At 45.8% G+C, this 20,074-nt stretch overlaps 1 protein-coding gene across 3 annotated transcripts in view; it reads left to right on the forward strand.

Moving 5' to 3' along the window:
* Positions 1-20,074, forward strand: part of LOC133361142 (neuronal PAS domain-containing protein 3-like) — a 200,816-nt gene that overhangs the window by 80,130 nt on the left and 100,612 nt on the right. For all 3 annotated transcript variants that reach the window (XM_061580014.1, XM_061580019.1, XM_061580028.1), the window contains exon 2: positions 18,473-18,717. In XM_061580014.1, coding sequence (XP_061435998.1) covers positions 18,473-18,717 — 245 coding nt within the window. The remainder of the gene's footprint in view (positions 1-18,472; positions 18,718-20,074) is intronic.

Genomic DNA, 20,074 nt, shown 5'->3' on the forward strand with positions numbered 1-20,074 from the left:
GTCGGCTTTCGCGACCGATATTATTCATAATCAACGTTTTTGGGTTTGATTGGCCGTGTCGGGTGGTGGAGGGTTACGACACATTTATAAATAACGCGATCTAAACCCAAAAACGTTGATTATGAATCTGTGTCTTTGTCCTGCGAACCAAAAGCAATTGTTCTCTGAACTCGGCTTGGACCTCTTTTAGGTCAACTCAGCTGAAATTAATTCCACGTGTCGGGTGGTGGAGGGTTACGACACATTTATAAAAAACGCGATCTAAACCCAAAAACGTTGATTATGAATCTGTGTCTTTGTCCTGCGAACCAAAAGCAATTGTTCTCTGAACTCGGCTTGGACCTCTTTTAGGTCAACTCAGCTGAAATTAATTCCACGTTTTCGCGTATTAACACGAGTGCTGTGCTCTGGAGAGACAAAATAAACGGAATGCAGTGCTGGATATTCCCACCCTGTTTGTGTGCAACAGATATATATATATATATTGTTACAACACTCATGATAGCGGGCTCTCTAACAGGCTCTTAATTCCAAATGAGGAATCTCTGTCTTGTATAACAGATACTTACAAATGCCCTTTTGTATATCTAGGCAAGCTTCGCTGAGTCTTAAACTTTTTTTTTTCAGGAGGGTCGTGCATTGCCCATCTTTGGCCAGTTCCATTAACGAGTGTGTTTTAGTTTTGTTTGGCTTCATGCGCCGAGGAAACCAAAGCACCCGGAAGAGAATTCACACACTCAAGGGGACACCTACTCAACACCCTGCACAGTTAGGTTCAGTAATCTGTTTTTGGACCCATACTCTTAGTACTTTCAGTAAAGTCACGTAGGTAAAAAATGTAATGAAAATTAAGAAAAATAAAATATTAAAAAATCACGACGTTTCGGAGGCAACACAAGTTACCGTCATCAGGTGGGACCGTCACAGCACGATTTGCTGTATCAAGTGAGGAAGGGATTCCAAGATGCAAGTTCTTAAATACAAGTTAAGGGGGAGGAGACGGACCGCCATCTCTTGGCTGCCCTCACGAACCAAGCTTACGGCGTTTGGTATTTCCAGATTGTCTCCCATCTAATTATTCATTTCGTCTTTCTCAGCTGTTAAATTCACACTCCTGGGCAAAGCCCTCCCCCAGTGTCTTACACTCTTCACAATCTCTGCCTGCTACCTCCATCCGCTGGACTCCTGCGGATCTTCTTAATCTCGTCTCGCCATCTCATTTTCTGCCTACCTCAATTTTTTTTTATTCCCCCAATTGGCTACCATTCCGCCGTTAATTTCGCCCATCTGTTATCTGATGTCCGAGCTCGATGTCATGCCCATTTTCATTTCAGTTTTTATCACTTTAATATTAGAGCAGTTATCCCACTTTAAATTCTCCAAATATTTCATTTCAGATCCTGTCCTTCCATTGCAAATCCTCCTCCCCGTTGCTCAGTGGCACACATTATTTATAACTTTCTTACCGACCACATTTGGGCCACATAGCTCGTTACTATAATTAACCAGGCTCAAGATGGAGTCTTTGAGATGATGAGCTGGCACGTATTCAGGGTGATTTCGTGACGGGACAAAGTAAATAAACTCTGCATTTCGATTTAAAGCTTTCGTGACTGCAGGGATTCATCTTCCTGGTTCTTTCGGTAAAGTCACGTAGAAGGAAAATAATAAAATTAAAACATAATAAAATAATATAATAAAATAATAAAATAAAATAATAATAATATTAATATAATAATAATGTTATAATATAATAAAATAATAAAAGAACATAATATTTTATTATGTTTTATTTTTATTATTGTATTATTTCCCTTCTACGTGACTTTACCGTTCGTAGCAAACATTGCTAATCAGAGGTGTGGGAAAGACAACAAACTAAAGACAAAAAGCAGTTTTACTGAAATGAGTTTTCAGTCTTGATCTAAAGTGCATACCTCCAGTGGCTTCCTAATTTCGGAAGGAAGAGCATTCCAGACGGCCGCAGAAGCGCACTTGAAAGCACACAATGCGGTGACGGGATCCCCGTGCCATCCCAGGATCTCATGATTCTGGGATTTAATAATCCACCTAAGCACCTAAACTTCTACTTTTAAAGGTGATTTTCAATGAAACACTGTTTTTAAGTCTTCAGGGACTACTGAACAAAAGAACAAAAGCTCTTCTTTTCCCATAGAACATTGAAATAAAAAAAACCTTATTAGAATATAGAACTATTTATTATATATTTACTCTATGGGCAGCCAAACTCTAACGGATTGCTCGTGCCAAAATTAATTCATCGTACAGCGGTCCAGAATTGGCACTTTCGCTAACAACAAATAATTTTTTTCCCCCACCGTATTTGGTTTCAAACAAGCTACGCCATATGGAGGCCGCGGGTGCCTCGGTGCATGGAATATTGATATGAACGATGTATGACGGGAGCCGTGTGGACTGCGTTGTTGGGGAGCTAAGGGTGTAGGTGTGGAGGGTGGGGGGGATGGTGGGGCCCACTAGAGCTAAGCACATCCATTCACACCTAGCCGAGCGAATCAGCATATGCTGCTCCAGTGTAAGTCAATTAGTCTTGCACTCCCCCGAAAATTCCCAATACATTGGGCATCGGAGATCATCGGAGGCGCTAACTTTCACTCGGCGCATTTCATTTTACGTCCGTCCGTCCGCGAAGCCGCTGCTATCGATGAATTCGCTGATTAGTAAAAAAAATCATCGTCATCGTCATCCACATCACCGTCATGATCATTATCATCGGCATCAACAGCAGACTTATTGTTATTAATAAAGCAATGCTCGTTTATCGTCTCATTGGTATGCCGTTTATTATATTAAAACTTGCGCGTTAATGTACATTTAATGAATGCTTGAATGCATTTTCAAGTGATCTACAAATTCCTGTCAGAGTACATATATACGCATTCGCTGCACTCGCCTGATCACGTGTCTTAGCCGTTTCACCGTATTGGCTTGGATAGCGGCGGGCAGCGTGTACCCTCTTTTTAATTATGAACAACTAAATAAATAAAGGCGGCACGAGTCTGAGCGTTTGCTAGCGCTGTGGAGTATGGGGGGGGGCAGTGCCGAATGAAGCAAGTGCGGGGCCTGTAGCATATCTTATGAAGGGGCCCAAAATAAATAAAAAACCCACCTAAATATTAAAACAACAAATCTTTAACTTGCATAGTAAAGTAAGGGTATGCTTTCATTTGCGATACAGCCAGATAATACGACAAATCGCTAACCTTAAACACCCAGTCCTTCATAACAGTTGAAGGCTGTATAGTACTATAGCAATAGAGCAAGTGCAGAATCACTGAACCAGAATTGATAGCTTGAAAGCATTTAGCTTTTGGGCCCTTGAAAGTTGCGGGGCCCGTAGCATTTGTAGCTACTTTTGCTTCGAGGGTAATCCAGCACTGATGGGGGGGGGGGGCGGAGTGGGGGGGGGGGCTACTTTCCACGGGTGGTCCTGACCCCCCCCCCCCCCTTGCGCTAGGGACTCCTCATTCATTTGCGCAACCCTCAGCCATCTCCCCACAACGGCCGCTCTTGTGACCTCTCTGCCACGCTGGGGCTCGCTGAGTGCCGTTACCCGCTTTACCCGCTCAGGAAGGGATAATGGGTTTTCTGACTCCCAGACGGGATTTGAGCTCACAACTTCACACAATTGACGTGGGGGGGGGGGCAGTGCTGTTCCACCAACTAAGCCTTATCGGCCTCTTACCCTCTTTGAGATGCTGGAATAATTAGTTTCGTTTACGTCAATTTTCCCTAATTTCGGCAACAATGAGAGAAGTTGGCATGGCCCTGTGAACAGCGTTATTTTTAACGTCATCTTTAGGCCAGGCTTTTGTTATTTTGTCAGATTTTAGTTTTTGTGGATGCGGCCATCGCGTTTTTTTTTGTTTGGTGCGTTAAGCGAACCGTCCCAAGTGTGATCAACAGACTTTCTCATCGCGATCGGGTTTAAAGACTTCAGTGCAGCGTGAAAACCTGCTGTCAATTCTGAGCACAATCAGACGTGAGCAAATTGCTCTTGGCATGTATTTCTATTCTCCGGGGCTCGAATGCGATAAGATGAATGGCAACATCATGCGTTGTTTTTTTTTTATTTACGTTCTATTTTATTTCAATTCTCGAATTTCATTTGAAGTCAAATAATTGCGAGTACCTATGTGTGCGTGTATAAAAAATTATTTTCGAAAAAGTACAATGGCCAAATTCATACGGTGGCTGTAGGAAAATAATTGGTAGGAAAAAAATCCCTTTGTGTCATATTGAGGGGTGGAAAAAAACAAACATGAAATGTTAATGTTTCTACTAATTAGGCTTCTTTATAATAAATGTGTGGGTGGCAGAGTTGGTTTAACTGAACATTACTTCCCAATGGGTTCAAAGTTTCCCACTTTGAAAAATAAATATCTTCGTGAATTCCACGTAGAATAATGTACGCCTTGAACTTTTTCATGGATAAATCTTGAATACTGTGGGAAAAAAAAAACTCGAATTAATTGCATGCTCTCGACTTGCGATTGTTTCTTTGGAGAGGAAGATGAGCACGTGCTTTGTTTTGTTTTCTTTCATACATTGACATTGCTCAGAGCCTATGGCAAAATTTGAACACTTTGTACAAAAAACTAAAGTCAAAATGATTTGATGCTTACATTTATTTATGTTGTATGTATTTTGATCCTCTTTCGCACCACACGTAGCCAACCGTGCGGTTTTCAACTGAGCTTTGAGGTGATGCTCATCTCCTGTTTAGGTCCTTGCATTGCCAGTTGTGGAAATTCCACATTCCTATGGCAGGGGGATGATTTGCTGAATCAACCACCAAACGAGATTTAAATTCGTCACCTTCCAATAATGAGCCACGCTCTTTATCTGAGCCACCAGGCTGGTTACTAAAGTCACAACGAATGTAATTTTCCAGTTTGAGAGCAGCTGAAGATGAACAAATAATAATAACAGCAACAATAATGACTACACGCTCATTATAATTTTTTGCGTAACAAATGCTGTGACTTTTATGAGGTTGGTCATTGTTAACATGAAAGCGGATTGATATTGTGCGAATTGTACCGAAAATAAATTGTATACTTCACAGTAAATTCCTGAGATTGCTAGGCCTGCCCTGAAGTCAGGAATGGATCTATAAAATGCGCGCCTCTGCCAATTTAATTTGAAAACGCTGCAATTGCATTTTGATAACGGAACACGTGTTCACTAAGCAATATGCCAACAGTTATTAACAGTAACACGTTGGATTTCAATCTTTGCTGAAGTGAGTTATGCTTCTTCCTCTAAGTTTTGATGCCTTCAGAGGATGTATATTGCTCTTCTTGCATACACATATCTTAAAACATAAATCTAACAGTTTATTGGATTAAAAGTAAGACATCAATAACTTTTTGACATTTTTGGGGGGTTTACCCTTTCCACGGATTTTTTTTCTGGTTGAGCAAGCAGGCTTGCATTGAAAAGCTTGCAAATCCAATTTCTCGTTGGGGGGATGTCTCAGCCCATCATCCCTCCAGGGTCGATACAAAGGCTACCGCTTTGTGAGCAAGTAAACAGTGGTTGTCCTATGTGACATACTTACCCCAATCACAGGGATATGGAATTTCCACCACTGACTCATGACTGTTAACAGGAATGAAAGACCCTACCTCAATGCTCATTTGAGCAGGACATCATTTTGACTTGACTTCTTTAGTCCCAGTGGGCTCTAGGTGCCATGTCTAGAGACGAAGACTCCATTTGGAAATCTCGAAGAGCAGTGTGACACTGCGTGTCGGTCTGAAACTGGCTGGGTAAAATAATCTCACGCAACGTTTTACTGAGAAAACCAATTATAGCGGGAATTTTTGTAAATCTCTATAAAGGAGGTGGCACATTTTCCCACGTACTTTGCTATGAGATTGGTATTAGTAGCATGACACTAAATCCTGTATTTTTTTGTATTCTCAGAACTGCCATTTTAGCCCAATAACGCGATAGAACGATTGTAAAGATGATGGGTTTGCTCTCTTTGTTTTTTTTTTGGGTGCAGTCATTGGTGACTGGGCCGTGACCATCTATTTGCTGCACTTGACAGCCGCAGTTTAATCACGCGGCGACTGCCCAGATTCCAACCCAGGACCTCAGCGGTGCTGCCTCAGCGCTCTGACCTCTGACACCAGGCAGCTATCCCATTTGTCACTTTTTTTTTTAATTTGAATACTGCGCGTTGGATTTAACACAATTGTGACGTAAATGTCGCACAACTGTCTGAAGCATTGTTAAAGGTAAGCGGATAATTTTTTTTTTTAAAATAGATCTACAACTACTCACCATTACGTAGCAAACACATTGTCAACTCAGAGAAGCAAAGAGTCTTTGTATTTCTACTGCCAGACAAAATGGTGACAAATTTAAAGGCATTAAGTAATACAATAGCAAGACTTTCAACGGCGTCTTCACTTTCATTCCGCGCTGCAAGCTTATTAAACGTAGGAGTCCACGGAGTCTCACTTCCCGAATGACAGAGCCCAGAGTGTTTGGAGCAGCAGAGTTGTACATCTTTTCAGAGCCACGTGTGCAGTATCAGGTTTTTCGTGATCCTTCCAAGGCCTTTTTTTCTTCCTAACTTGTATCTGTTGAAGGTTTAAACTCACGCAAGAACAAGTAAGTGAGTCACGGCAAGAGCAGATGTGCGAAGGTCATCATGAACAAGAACATCATATAATCAATAACTTGCGAAACCACGCAGAGCAAACAAGAGAGTATACATTCAAAATATTGTTTGACATTACCTTGAGAAAACTGCGATGTTAAGGTCAGTCAGTGGATAAGACATTGACATGTGTATAACTGGAGTGTGATTTATTGAATAGTTAGGGTCTAGTATCCCTTCCTCTCCCGACTTTGAAATCCAGAAATCGCTTTGCCCACTTCAGCAATTGTTTCTTGCTGTGGTTGTCCCACCTGATGACGGACGCTTGTGTTGCGCCCGAAACGTCGTGATTTTATTGATTTTATTTTATACCTACGTGACTTTACCGAAAGAACTGAAGAGTATAGGACCAGAAATCATTATTTAAAAATAAAACCCACGTTCCAATGCTCTCGTCCTTAAACTAAAACTGAAGCATTGTATTTTTTTATTTTAGCAGGTAATGCCCACTGGCTTATCGTGTGGAAATGTATCGCAACCAGAAACTCTAAATGCATATTTCTAAAATTTGGAGGGAAAAACCCGAGGGCCTGGAGAAAAATCCACGCTGGCGAGGTAGTGAACATCTCATATTCATAGGCACCTCAAGAGCATAGTTGACGGTTCTCCAACCAATCACGACCCCTCGGTGGCTATAAGGCGAAGAGATGAACTGTGGTACAATAAGATCTACAACAACGTCAGCTGGGGTTTGTCCAAATTGTATTGGATGTGAGGTTAAGGAAACATTTATATTGATGGAGTAATTGTGGTTGCACAAGCTTGATTACAATGGTGAATCACAACATTGTGTTATTTTTTGTTACATCTGGACATGACCAAAACATGTGCTCATATGTCTCTGTCTTGTTTTGGGAGTATGTTAGGAAGCACAGCTTTACCGAAGGAGAGTGATGTTAATTACCGTCGCGTGATATGCTCTATATAACCATTTAAACTTGTATCCTAAGTGAGTGTAACGGATTTCACGAAAAGAAGTCTTAAATATATCTGACCAGTCCTGTTTTAAATTGGGATGGGATAGGATCTCACTGCATTGTGCAATTGTTTTTTTGTAATTGAAATGAAAAAACAAGCTACTGAGTTTGTATGATTATTGTTATAGCCTGAGTATTTTTTATCCAATTGTGGAGGAAGGAGGGTGTTTGATAGATCAGGTGACGGCCAGGAGAAAATTACTTTCTTGATTTTGAGAAAACTGAAAATAAAAATGCATATAAATTTTGGGTTTCATATTTATCGGTACGCTTCTGGGAGGTAGACATCTGATCGTGCTGATCGAGGAGATCACAAAACAGTGGAAATGCCTGCCTCCTTCTACATGGTTCGAGTTAAATCCCTCATTAATGATACTCCAGTGAAGGGGCCTATAACGTGGAAATGTACAGCAGCAAAATACTTGAAACGCAAGTTTCCATTAAATCATACATCCAAACTTGATTTTCTTTATTCACGTTTTCTAACGCATGATGGACACCGATAATACTAAACGTACTGCCGGAAATTACAGAACGTACACGTCTTGAATTACAGAGCCTGTTCTTGGAATTAAGCACTCGAGGGGTAGGGAGGGCGAGTGAGGAGGGTCGTGGGGGAGGGGTGTTTTCAAAACTTTACTACAACTATTTTGTTTATTTTACTAGGTTCGGCCCCTCTTAGCCATAGAGTTATTTTTCAGAAGCGAACTGACCGCCACAAATTATAGCTCAACGAAGTGGCTTGTCACGTGGACATTTATAGCAGCCAAATACTCTAACAAACCCGTTTATTCTAAATGTGGAGGTTAAAACCGGAGGACTCAGAGAAAACTCCACGCGGCCACGGAGAGAACGTGCGACCTCGAAATATGCAGGCCTCAGGGTTGTGATCGAACCCACAACCACCTCTATACCAGGCGAGAGGGTAAACATCTCAAAAAACTGTGTTGCCCAATTTTAACACTCGCATTCACCCAGGCGAGCAACAAAGTATGCATAGGTGAGGGATGAGTGGTCAGTTAAAAAAAAAATCCTCTCATATCATCAGCATGTAATGGATCGGGCAATGCCTAGTCCCCCTTGCAGTGTTTGGAGTAAGTCCACAATTGATGTTTGGCTTAATTCCAGGGAGTTTATGCTGCCGTATAAAAGATGACAACTATGAAATTACTTGTTTTCATAAATGGTCAGGGATTCTAGAAATATAATTTCCACAGCGAACAGCTTGGGGAGTATCGCCGTTTAATTACGTTCGCTCTGCTTATGAGAGTGATTTGGGGGAGAATCGAACTGATTAAAAACATTCGTCATTTCACAGAAGCCCTTAGTGAAAGTTACTTCAATACGGCTATTCTACATTACCAGTGACACGCACTCCTGTCTTTCCAGCTCCATATTAATGGGTGTATACGTGCGTCAACTTTGGGTAATGATGGAAGTAAGGGGAGGATGTCTGACTTAATGGGATTAAATATATCATCCTGAATTGTGGCTAAACATCCAAATAAGTGACAACGGGGCGGTGGGTGTATCTGTTTTGCTTCTGAACATGATGAAGAGAATATCTTCACGCCTATAGATACATTTCTGCCCGCAAATGCGTTTCGGTTCATCCAATCGAGCGTCTTCCGTATCACAAATTGCTATCGCCGAAGGTTCAATTGAGATGGCGAATAGCGGCAGAGAGAGTGGAGGCCAAGCTCTACAGAATGCCCCAGGATAACCCAAACCGAGGACAGCTAAATCCCATTAGTGCAAACCTAGGCAGTCACATGTAGTAAATGCATTAGTTGTCGCGTACAAATAAAATGTTCTCCCCCCCCCCCCCCCGCCCGCCTGGCCCTCCATAAGCTGCGTGGTGGAGAAAATACATTTCGACTCCACTCTGTCAAAAAAGAAACCTTTCACTCATCAGAATAATCACGTGCCATTCAATGTTCTCTTAGCGTTGCGCGATAGAAATTGAGTCGATGGGGATTTGCGTATTGCTCACCGCAGGCTCTGACTCTAATGGAGCTCGATTGGTCCCAGCGAATTACCGTGAGGGTAGCTGCGTTCCAAGACACAAAGCCACAGCCTTGGCGTATCATTTATATTCCGAGTTTAATAACGAAAATCGGTTGGATAATGGCGGTTGCCACCTTGTTCTGCTTTTCCCAGGACATCCTCTTATTGAGGCAGATGTTGTCCTGGGAAATTTGTAAGTCCTCCCAGGACATTAAAAGTCCTGGTTCTTGTCAGTCGCGTGATAATACACCATTCAATAAACTACATGTACACGTAGTTCTGCCCTCTTGAGGTATTATTATTCTTCTTGCCATGATATGCCGCATTGTTTTGTACCTCCGAGGTGGCAACCCTCGTCATAACTCGAGCAGGTACCCACAGCCGTGCCAGGTTGTGAATTCGAGAGACGGAGGCCTCCGGCAGCGATGACGAAAGCAATGCCTTTATTCGCAGAGCGATCTAAAAAAAAGTGGTCTTCTAATTTTTAACTATTTTGAACCGCAGAACTGCTCCGTAGACCACGTCCGACGGCTTTTGCCGACCACCAATGTGGTCTGCTGACCGCAGGTTGGGAACCGCTGGTCTAGGGCAGGGGTCGGCAACGGAAATGACAAGAAGGGCCATGTTTCTCGAATTCTGTAAAAAAAAAACTCAGTATTCCAAGAGCCGCAACGCACGTTAACACGAGACGGTGGTGGTCCTTAATAGATAACGTCATGAAGCAGTTCATGAAGAGCCTCACGCGGCTCCGGAGCCGTAGGCTGCCCTCCCATGGACTAGAGTATCAGCCAGCGTCTGAATTGGAGGGTGACAAAGCTGTGTAGAGCTCCAAACAGGAGATTTCAGGAGTGAGGGAGTGGGGGAGGGGGTGTTAACTACAGCTTTCATGTTTGCGGAGCTGATAGTTGCTTCCTGTCGTCCAAAGAAACCCACGGGGATATGTGTTTCAGCATGAAATACACCTGTTAAGTCTGCCGGTGGGGAAGCAGAGATGCGTATGTTTTTTTTTTATGTTTTGAAACTGTCGGGATGTTTGAAGGAATCTCAGAGAGGGGGTTGTACCCACTGGGTATGCCAACTCTTAACTTCGGATTCTTCAACCTACTGGTGACCAATTGCTTCCAAGTCTTAGAGGAAGTTTTCACGGAACTCACTTGCCGATCGTTCAATGACCACGGTGGCAGGGTCATTAACAAGCTATTCCATGTTTCGTTGCATTTTTTTAAATTAAAATAACCACGGTCATTTTTTATCGGGTAGAGATTGTAACAATTATTGGACTGTGTCGGTGTTTGCACAGTACGCTCCGATGTATTTTCCGATTGTAGTGTGCGGTGTTCAGTTCCTGAACGACTTCCCAGTATGTGGAGCAGAGCGTCGAACAACCTGCTGGAGATCAGAGATCTTACGTTTCTCCCGGTTTATGCGTCTTGCGAATCTGACCAATTTCTTTTAAGTGCACTCCAGTGGATAAGAGCCATGAAGCTCAGATAGGTCTTTAGAGAGTCGTAGACCAAACTAGGCCAGACGTGTGGGCTGGAGTCTCATTTGGTTTCAGCGAAGGGTTGAATATCCTCTGCGAACGGCTTGAGGTTTGGCTCTGCTCCGTCAAGACGCTCACCTCCCGAGTCCATGGCAAGGTGTGTGCACAACGTACGGCTCGCAGGTCACGACTCGACAGTTAGTGTGTGCGGTGGGGTGAGGTGTGGGTACTCAACCTCTTCCAAGATATGTGACCAGCACGGAGCGGTTATCCAACAAAAAAAATATCATGATAATTGTTTTTTTACCCTTCTATCTGGCAACAAAACTGACACCTTTTTTTTTTTTACAAGGAGTCATGTTTACATAGACCACAATACCTGCAGTCATAATGCAAACAAAAAACATAACTCTGATAATGTGCACTGTCCTTGATGTTAATTGGTCCACACCCGAGACAACTTTCCTTAGAGCCTAGTCTCACATGGGTTGGACCAGATGACGCGAAAAAATATCCCCTGGTGGTGACCATAGTCCAGGAGTCGTGGAGTAAGCGACACACTGCAAAGCTTCACCATTACCCCGCACCCTTCGTTCATGGAGACGTGAGTCACTGTTGAAGGGTGGGGGGTGAAACAAAAGCAAGAGAGACGATGACCAATGTGGTATACGTTAAAACCATGTCTACGGAACCGAAGTGGGGCTTCCTAATAGGTTGTTGGATATTAAGGGCGGGAAATATCGATCCTGAGACGCCGTCTTATGCACCTAAGAGATATGAGTAAAGTCTCCATTTCCCAGGATGTACAGCCCTCCAAGGATCAGGCAAGTGAGACTGTTTAATGAGGGCAGACCCTTGCTCCCTCATGGACCACATCGTAGATTTGTTATAGGTTGGGGGCTCTTTGTCCAATGATACATTTCAAGCAATAGCGTTGCACCAAGTGGGGTATATTTTGATCAAGAATAATTTCCGTAATTTCGTAATAATCTACAGCCCTTTGCCAGTTCACTGATGGATGGAGGCCTCCCCATGCAGCGTAGGTCATGGGGGTCGTTTGACCATACTTCATCATGCTGGTCAGTGTCGGCTGGTGGGATGCTGGGTGGGGTACCCACAGTTCAGATATCGCTCACCACTGGTGTGTGTTTATCCTGAGCGGGGATCAAACTCAGGGCCACCAGTTCCATAGCGCATTGTGCTAACCGAAGTGCCACTGCTCCTTCGCCTCATTGTAGTTTATATACCACAGCGTACGTTTTGTTTTCATGCATGCCGGACTTTTTTAAAGCCTTGGCTTGGATCGTTGTGTTTCCACGCTGCTGCAGTTTTTATGGTGGGTTTTGTAAAACAATTGTAATGCCCAAGGGCTTTACAAAACTTTTTTTTTACAGCACTTTTATCGGCTTAGAATTTGAAAAAAAGTTCGTCTCTCCAATGGAATGGCTGACAAAATCCCCGCAAGCCGCTCCACAAAGAACGCCGGCCTAGGGCTCATTATTATTTAAACTGCAATTCGGGACCTGCAAGCTCTGAAACATGTCCCACTTTTTATTCGTCTTCGATATCTTTCCTTTTTTTGGTTCTCGGGGGAATTTCCCTGGTTGTTGCAACAGCTTAAGACTGTTGTTTGTAGAGCACCGGTGGGACTCGAAAAAATAAACGCGGACGCGCGTTATCTTCCTGATCCGCTTTATATATAAAAAAACAATATATACTATGCAACTTTTTCCTTTCAAAAGAAAAATCTAAAAGTTTGTGCAGCGTCGGCGGCACGCGAGCATGCCGGCATTGGTGCAAATTGGACGATTTTGAATGATGCGAGGCAGGAGGGAAACCGCCGAGAGACAGCCTGGCTTTTAATTTGCCGCGTGTGCCCAAGGCACTGGGAAAAGATGTAAATGTCTGAGCGCCGAGGTCGAGGGACGTTGTTTTTGCCCCCCACTGTAGCTCACCTGCCCGTGGCTTACAGCGGCGGTAAGGCGCTGTGCTAGCAAGTGTGCGCTTACCACGCACCCCTTCGCTGCCAAACACCACTCGCCCCCGCGAGCCGAGTGTCGCGAACGTGTTCCAGGGGCAGCAGACGCCACCGCGGCGCTTGAGTTGCCCCATAACAGCTGTAATTTGTTATCCGGCTCTCCCTGGGAATGTGCAAACACGCCCGTGAGCCCACGCGCGTGCTAACTCGCTCGCTCGCTCGCTAGCTCGCCCGGACGTTTCAAACGAACGCTCGCCCGAATCGGTAACGGGCGCCCACAGACAGTTATCCCACGCGCGCGCGCGGCTAGGTTTGTTAGGCACGCAAATGCACGCGCGGATTAAATGCCCGTTCGACTGGGAGGACAAAAAAAGAATTGTGTTTTTTTTAAACGTTTTGCGAAATAACGTGGCGTGCTGTTCCAGCGCATGGCCCTTACACTCCATTGTGCCGTTCAAACAGCGCGTTAGGGTTTTTGTTTTGTCACCAAACCACGCTCCTCGCATGCACGGGCTCGAGAATAATGTCGTGTTACGGTGGTTTGGCGTAACGCGAGCGGATCGCTGCATTTTGGGCAGGTGGTCGCGGCGCAGAGGGAGGGAACCCCTTGTGCTCCTAACTGAAGGGCAGACGCGCGGATGAAAAATGAGCCATCGAGAATACCTGAGTGGCATTTGGAGGCCAAAGCACACCTCATTCCCCCCCCCACCCCCCCCCCCCGTAAATATAAAACCCCCATCACTTTTCAAGCGTTGTTTGACCAGAAGTCACCGATTCCAAAGAAAACAATGTAGCATTCTCGATGAAGATTGCTCGCCTTTCAACGAATTCGCACGCTCTGAACATGTGCACTCGTGAAACTGAGCGGGGAGGGGGCATTCTTCAACATTGGGCATTTGCTCAGTTGGCTGGCACAGTGGCAGCAAGAGCGAGGCACGCACGCACGGCCGCCCACGACCAAAATAAATAAATTATGATTCGGCGGAGATAAGGCGCGATTTAAACCATCTTAAACCGTGACAGACTGCAAAGATTTAATTAACTTCTGCTCCCTTGCTCAGGGAATCCATTTCGCTCATTCAAGCCAGCGTGGCATAATTAAGACGGCTGATAATACGCGCTTGATAGCGGAGTCTTGCGGACAGTAGCAGATGGGGCTTGTTCAGCCACGGCTGGAATTGGGCCCTGTAATTGATGCTCCCGGTGTTTCTGAGCGCCGTCGCCTGCCTTATTTTTTTGCACCCCCTTCGCCTTGTAGCGGCAGGATGTTTTTTTTGTTGCGTTAAATTATAATTAATGTGTATTCTCAAAGTGCCAAGGCGATTACATTACCGGGAAGGTGGCTCTCTGCCTGGCGTTGTCCACCTTCACAGACACGCTTGAATAATTGTAAAATGTTTTAACCGGGTGGTGAAGTAAAGAGCTGTTTTGCTAACACCAACTTGCATCGCGCATTCGGGTTTCGCATTATTACGCAGCGAGTTTCAGCACGAATACATTTCGTATTTGCTTCCGCTTGGTAATTGCCTCCAAATGCAGCGTAACATTTTACACGCACTCCCAAGCCGTGTCTACGTAATGCGACTTGATCGTGAGCGCGCTTTCGTCGGTGGATGTGTGAACCGCCTTGTCTCTTGCCCAGCAAAGGAGCACAGCGTGGGTTATCGCTGCATCTATCTATTTTTTTACGAAACCATTTTTAACGCTCTTTCAAACGTTGCTTGCGTCGCTGCTTCCGTGTGCTCGGCTGAGTCTTCCATCGCAAGATCGCTGCTCCCGATGGCTGTGCGGCACACGCCGACGTGATTAAGGGCTTCTGGCAGCGAAACATCTGTGCCCTGCCGCCCGCCGCAAAGTCATTACCGTACTTTGTCTGGCTGGCTTAGGGGGGTGCGGCTAACACGCCAGGCAGCCCAACGGCGGAGTCAACCGCGGCGTTTTGTCTTGGGATGAACACACCAAAAAAAATAGACACCCACCGTCAAAACGGCGATTGTACACAATTGGCACTTGTTAATTGGATAAGTCACTTTGCGGTGACTTGCGTACGCCCGTTGTCATCAAATGGATTTTCAGCTTTTCAACCGATTTACATGTAAAAAAAAAGTACAGCATGTCTATCGGAATTTTCATGTTTGGTAAACGTAACCTTTGCTGTGATATTTCATTAAAAAATCCTCGTTATTGTTAGAGCTGGGGCATTGAGTCGGTTACGTTTATTTACGTCGATTAATCGTTTTAAATTACCACCGACTACTTCTCTCGTGGCTTGGGGAGTACTTCACGTAGAAATTAAACCCTTAACATTTTTTTCAAGGTAAGGCCCACTGAGCTATATAGCTCTTTCTCAAAAGTGACCTAGCCACAAATGATAGTTCAACAAAGTAGGTTGTCCCGTGTTTATAAATAAGTACATTGTATAAAAAGTCCATTGATCATGGCTGATGATGATTATCTGTAAATATCTTTTTTAAAAATGTGCCTGTGGTAAAATGTAACCTTTCTGTTATATTATTGGCTAGGATGGTAATATATTTTGGAGCTAAATGCCAATGTCGATGTTTTCTATCCACGACGTAAGGACTTCAGGAGTTTGATTTGGTGTCGTGTTGCTATTCCTCCATCTATATGGTCCATAGTATTGTTGCATGACCACAATCGCATTGTGGCTTGTGTCTTTAATTGTGTATTCATGAAAAATGTAACCTTTGAGAAGGATTAAAGAGCACTTGGCATTTTGCAAGAGCGAACTAGAATTGCTTAAGTGATTATGTTATGTATATATGTGTATGTTTAACTTCTTTCGCACCGTATGTAGCCAACCGTGATAATCGGAGGTGAATTGCTTGCGTTTCTCTCGATTCGAACTATCCATAGAAATGATTAGGCCTAACGAGTGCTCGTGACCGACTCATGTGCTCTGTGTGTGTTGCCAATATCTGAGATTGTCCATGGCAAAAGGCGACATCCCTACACGTCATGTGTCTTCCCTTGAACCAATTGCAGAGCTCACTGCAGCCAGCGGTGCCTCCTGCACTGGCGCGGTGATGTCAGTGTGCAGTTGCGGAGCAGGGCTGCATGGAATTAATAGGCCTCCATTAAGCTTCAGAGTAAATGACAATGGGCCTGGCTACTAGTTTGGGGAGAGTCAGCCCATTTTGCCTAGTTTAGGGCAAATTAAGCTTTTCTTTCGACACCAAAACGCCGCTGCTGTCTTTGCAAATATTGCACAACTAGGATTTGACATTAGTGGAAATTAGACCCATGGTGTATTTTTATTGTTTGAATAACTATGTTGTTTATGGTTCTCCCTTGAAATAATATAATTACATGCGAACCTTACATCTCAATAGCCAGCATTGACTTGGCTCCAAGGACTACGCTGTAATACAAGCCGTGTAATTTTATTTCCACTGGCATGTTTCCTTCTCTTGCTTTCCCAATAAACCCATTCCCACCCACCCACGCTCATCAACCCATACCCATCCACACATTCTATCACCCTATTCCCATCCCCATCCACAAATCCCCATACACACATCCCCATACATCGATCTCCATCCACCCATCCCCATAACTCCATCCCCATCACCATATCCCCATCCACAAATCACCAAAACGTATCTCGATCCACCCATCCCCATCACCCTTTTCCCATCCACCCATCACCCCACCACGCCATCCCCATCCATCCATCCCCATCACCCAATCATCCCATTACTCCATCCCCATCCACCCATCACCCTTTTCCCATCCACCCATCCCCATCACCCCACCACCCCATCCCCATCCATCCCCATCACCCAATCATCCCATCACTCCATCCCCATCACTCCATCCCCATCCACCCACCCATCCCCATCACCCCACCACCCCATCCCCATCCATCCCCATCACCCAATCATCCCATCACTCCATCCCCATCCACCCATCCCCATCACTCCATCCCCATCCACCCACCCATCCCCATCACCCCACCACCCCATCCCCATCCATCCCCATCACCCAATCATCCCATCACTCCATCCCCATCCACCCATCCCCATCCACCCACCCATCCCCATCACCCCACCACCCCATCCCCATCCATCCCCATCACCCAATCATCCCATCACTCCATCCCCATCCACCCATCCCCATCACTCCATCCCCATCCACCCACCCATCCCCATCACCCCACCACCCCATCCCCATCCATCCCCATCACCCAATCATCCCATCCACCCATCCCCATCACTCCATCCCCATCCACCCACCCATCCCCATCACCCCACCACCCCATCCCCATCCATCCCCATCACCCAATCATCCCATCACTCCATCCCCATCCACCCATCCCCATCACTCCATCCCCATCCACCCACCCATCCCCATCACCCCACCACCCCATCCCCATCCATCCCCATCACCCAATCATCCCATCCACCCATCCCCATCACTCCATCCCCATCCACCCACCCATCCCCATCACCCCACCACCCCATCCCCATCCATCCCCATCACCCAATCATCCCATCACTCCATCCCCATCCACCCATCCCCATCACTCCATCCCCATCCACCCACCCATCCCCATCACCCCACCACCCCATCCCCATCCATCCCCATCACCCAATCATCCCATCACTCCATCCCCATCCACCCATCCCCATCCACCCACCCATCCCCATCACCCCACCACCCCATCCCCATCCATCCCCATCACCCAATCATCCCATCACTCCATCCCCATCCACCCATCCCCATCACTCCATCCCCATCCACCCACCCATCCCCATCACCCCACCACCCCATCCCCATCCATCCCCATCACCCAATCATCCCATCCACCCATCCCCATCACTCCATCCCCATCCACCCACCCATCCCCATCACCCCACCACCCCATCCCCATCCATCCCCATCACCCAATCATCCCATCACTCCATCCCCATCCACCCATCCCCATCACTCCATCCCCATCCACCCACCCATCCCCATCACCCCACCACCCCATCCCCATCCATCCCCATCACCCAATCATCCCATCCACCCATCCCCATCACTCCATCCCCATCCACCCACCCATCCCCATCACCCCACCACCCCATCCCCATCCATCCCCATCACCCAATCATCCCATCCCTCCATCCCCATCCACCCATCCCCATCACTCCATCCCCATCCACCCACCCATCCCCATCACCCCACCACCCCATCCCCATCCATCCCCATCACCCAATCATCCCATCACTCCATCCCCATCCACCCATCCCCATCACCCCATCACCCCATCAACCCACCGCTAATGTCCGGGGGGGGTGGGGGTGCAGGCTGCAAGCGTTGCGCAAGGAGAAGTCGCGCGACGCGGCGCGGTCGCGACGCGGCAAGGAGAACTTTGAGTTCTACGAGCTGGCCAAGCTGCTGCCGCTGCCAGGCGCCATCACGAGCCAGCTGGACAAAGCCTCCATCGTGCGCCTCTCCATCAGCTATCTTCGCATGCGAGACTTCGCCGGGCTTGGCGACCCTCCCTGGCTCGACGCCTGCGAATCCCCGCCGCCCAACACTTCGGTCAAAGGTGAGAGTGCCGGAGCGTGCTTGGCCTGTCACGGCTCGGATTGTGGTGTTTGATGTTGCCATGGGTGGTTTGTTTCCGTCTGTAATTCTTTAGGAGTTTTGTGGGGTTTTTAAGCGGGGCGGGGGGAGGTTTTGGAGGGTAGACAATTTAAGCAGATATTTTACTGCGTTTGGTATCAGCTTGAAGAAGCTTTCATCCAGCGGCAGATTAACTCCGGCTCATGATGATGATAATGCGGTATCGGTGTGATGTCGGAACTCTGGGAGGGCAGTGTTTCACCCTGTGTTGTTCGAGAGCCGGTCTGCAGGATCTATTTTCAAACAACATCTAGTGACACTCTTGTCCCCACACCAGGAGTAGCACTTTCCCACCCTGCTACAGACAGAAATGTTCAGTCATTAATATTTTATTCTCAGAGCTGGAATTTCGGCAACCAAATGATATGATTATGTTTCTGTTGCATTGATGACTGGGCAGAGGCAATCGATAATCTACACTTGAGAAGTTGGTTTAATCATTGGTGGTTGGAACCAGGGATTCATCCCTATGACATCAGTGGTGCCAGCCCAGTGCTCTGACCTCTGAGCCACCCAGCCAACATTTTCTAATCTTACGTTGTATAAAATCGTCACAATTCGGAGGCCATGAGTAAATTCTGTGGGTTTTTTTTTACATTGTGTGTCGTAGCACCTCGAGTTACTGCAGGGGTCACATGAAATAATGACAGCAAACAAACTGAAAATAGTTAATATGCAGAAAGGTTCGTGTGTCTTGAGTGTCGGACTCGATTTTAATCGACGAATTGATGCATTGTTACAATCTTCATGAGCATTATTATCGGCATCATCATCATCATCATCCCCCTCAGTGTTGTTTGCCCTTACTGGTTGATGCCTGTTTAAGCTCCTTCCACGTTATTGAATCTCCTGTATCTGTCATCTGTCTTATCATTCTGTCCCCTGATTTTATCATAAGGTTTTGCTTATTGGCCTCCCACCCCCTATATGCTTTCTATCTCCTGACCGCCAATGGATAACTGCTTTTGTCATTGAGTCTCAACCTTTCCCTTGCCATTGCCTGCCCGAGTCTACTTATATTCTTAATGGTGGGTGTGACGTATTAGATTACTGTTTGTTCTTGCGGGACCACGTGTCTCAGTCTTCAATTTATTTGGATTATTCCAAGTTTTGAAGGTTCCATTGGATTTTTAGGGGGATTTATATATTTCTCTGTTGTACACTTTGTAGGTCTTGGCGCAGTGATATGAGAGTCAAACACATATCGTTCAGTGGTTTATATTTTAGGAAGCTACACAGCCATGCATCTATTAATTGTGGGGTGCACAGTATCTGTATGG

Source organism: Lethenteron reissneri, chromosome 8 (assembly GCF_015708825.2).
Source record: "Lethenteron reissneri isolate LAM-NWPU_2019-01 chromosome 8, ASM1570882v1, whole genome shotgun sequence".
NCBI classification, from domain to species: domain Eukaryota; kingdom Metazoa; phylum Chordata; class Hyperoartia; order Petromyzontiformes; family Petromyzontidae; genus Lethenteron; species Lethenteron reissneri.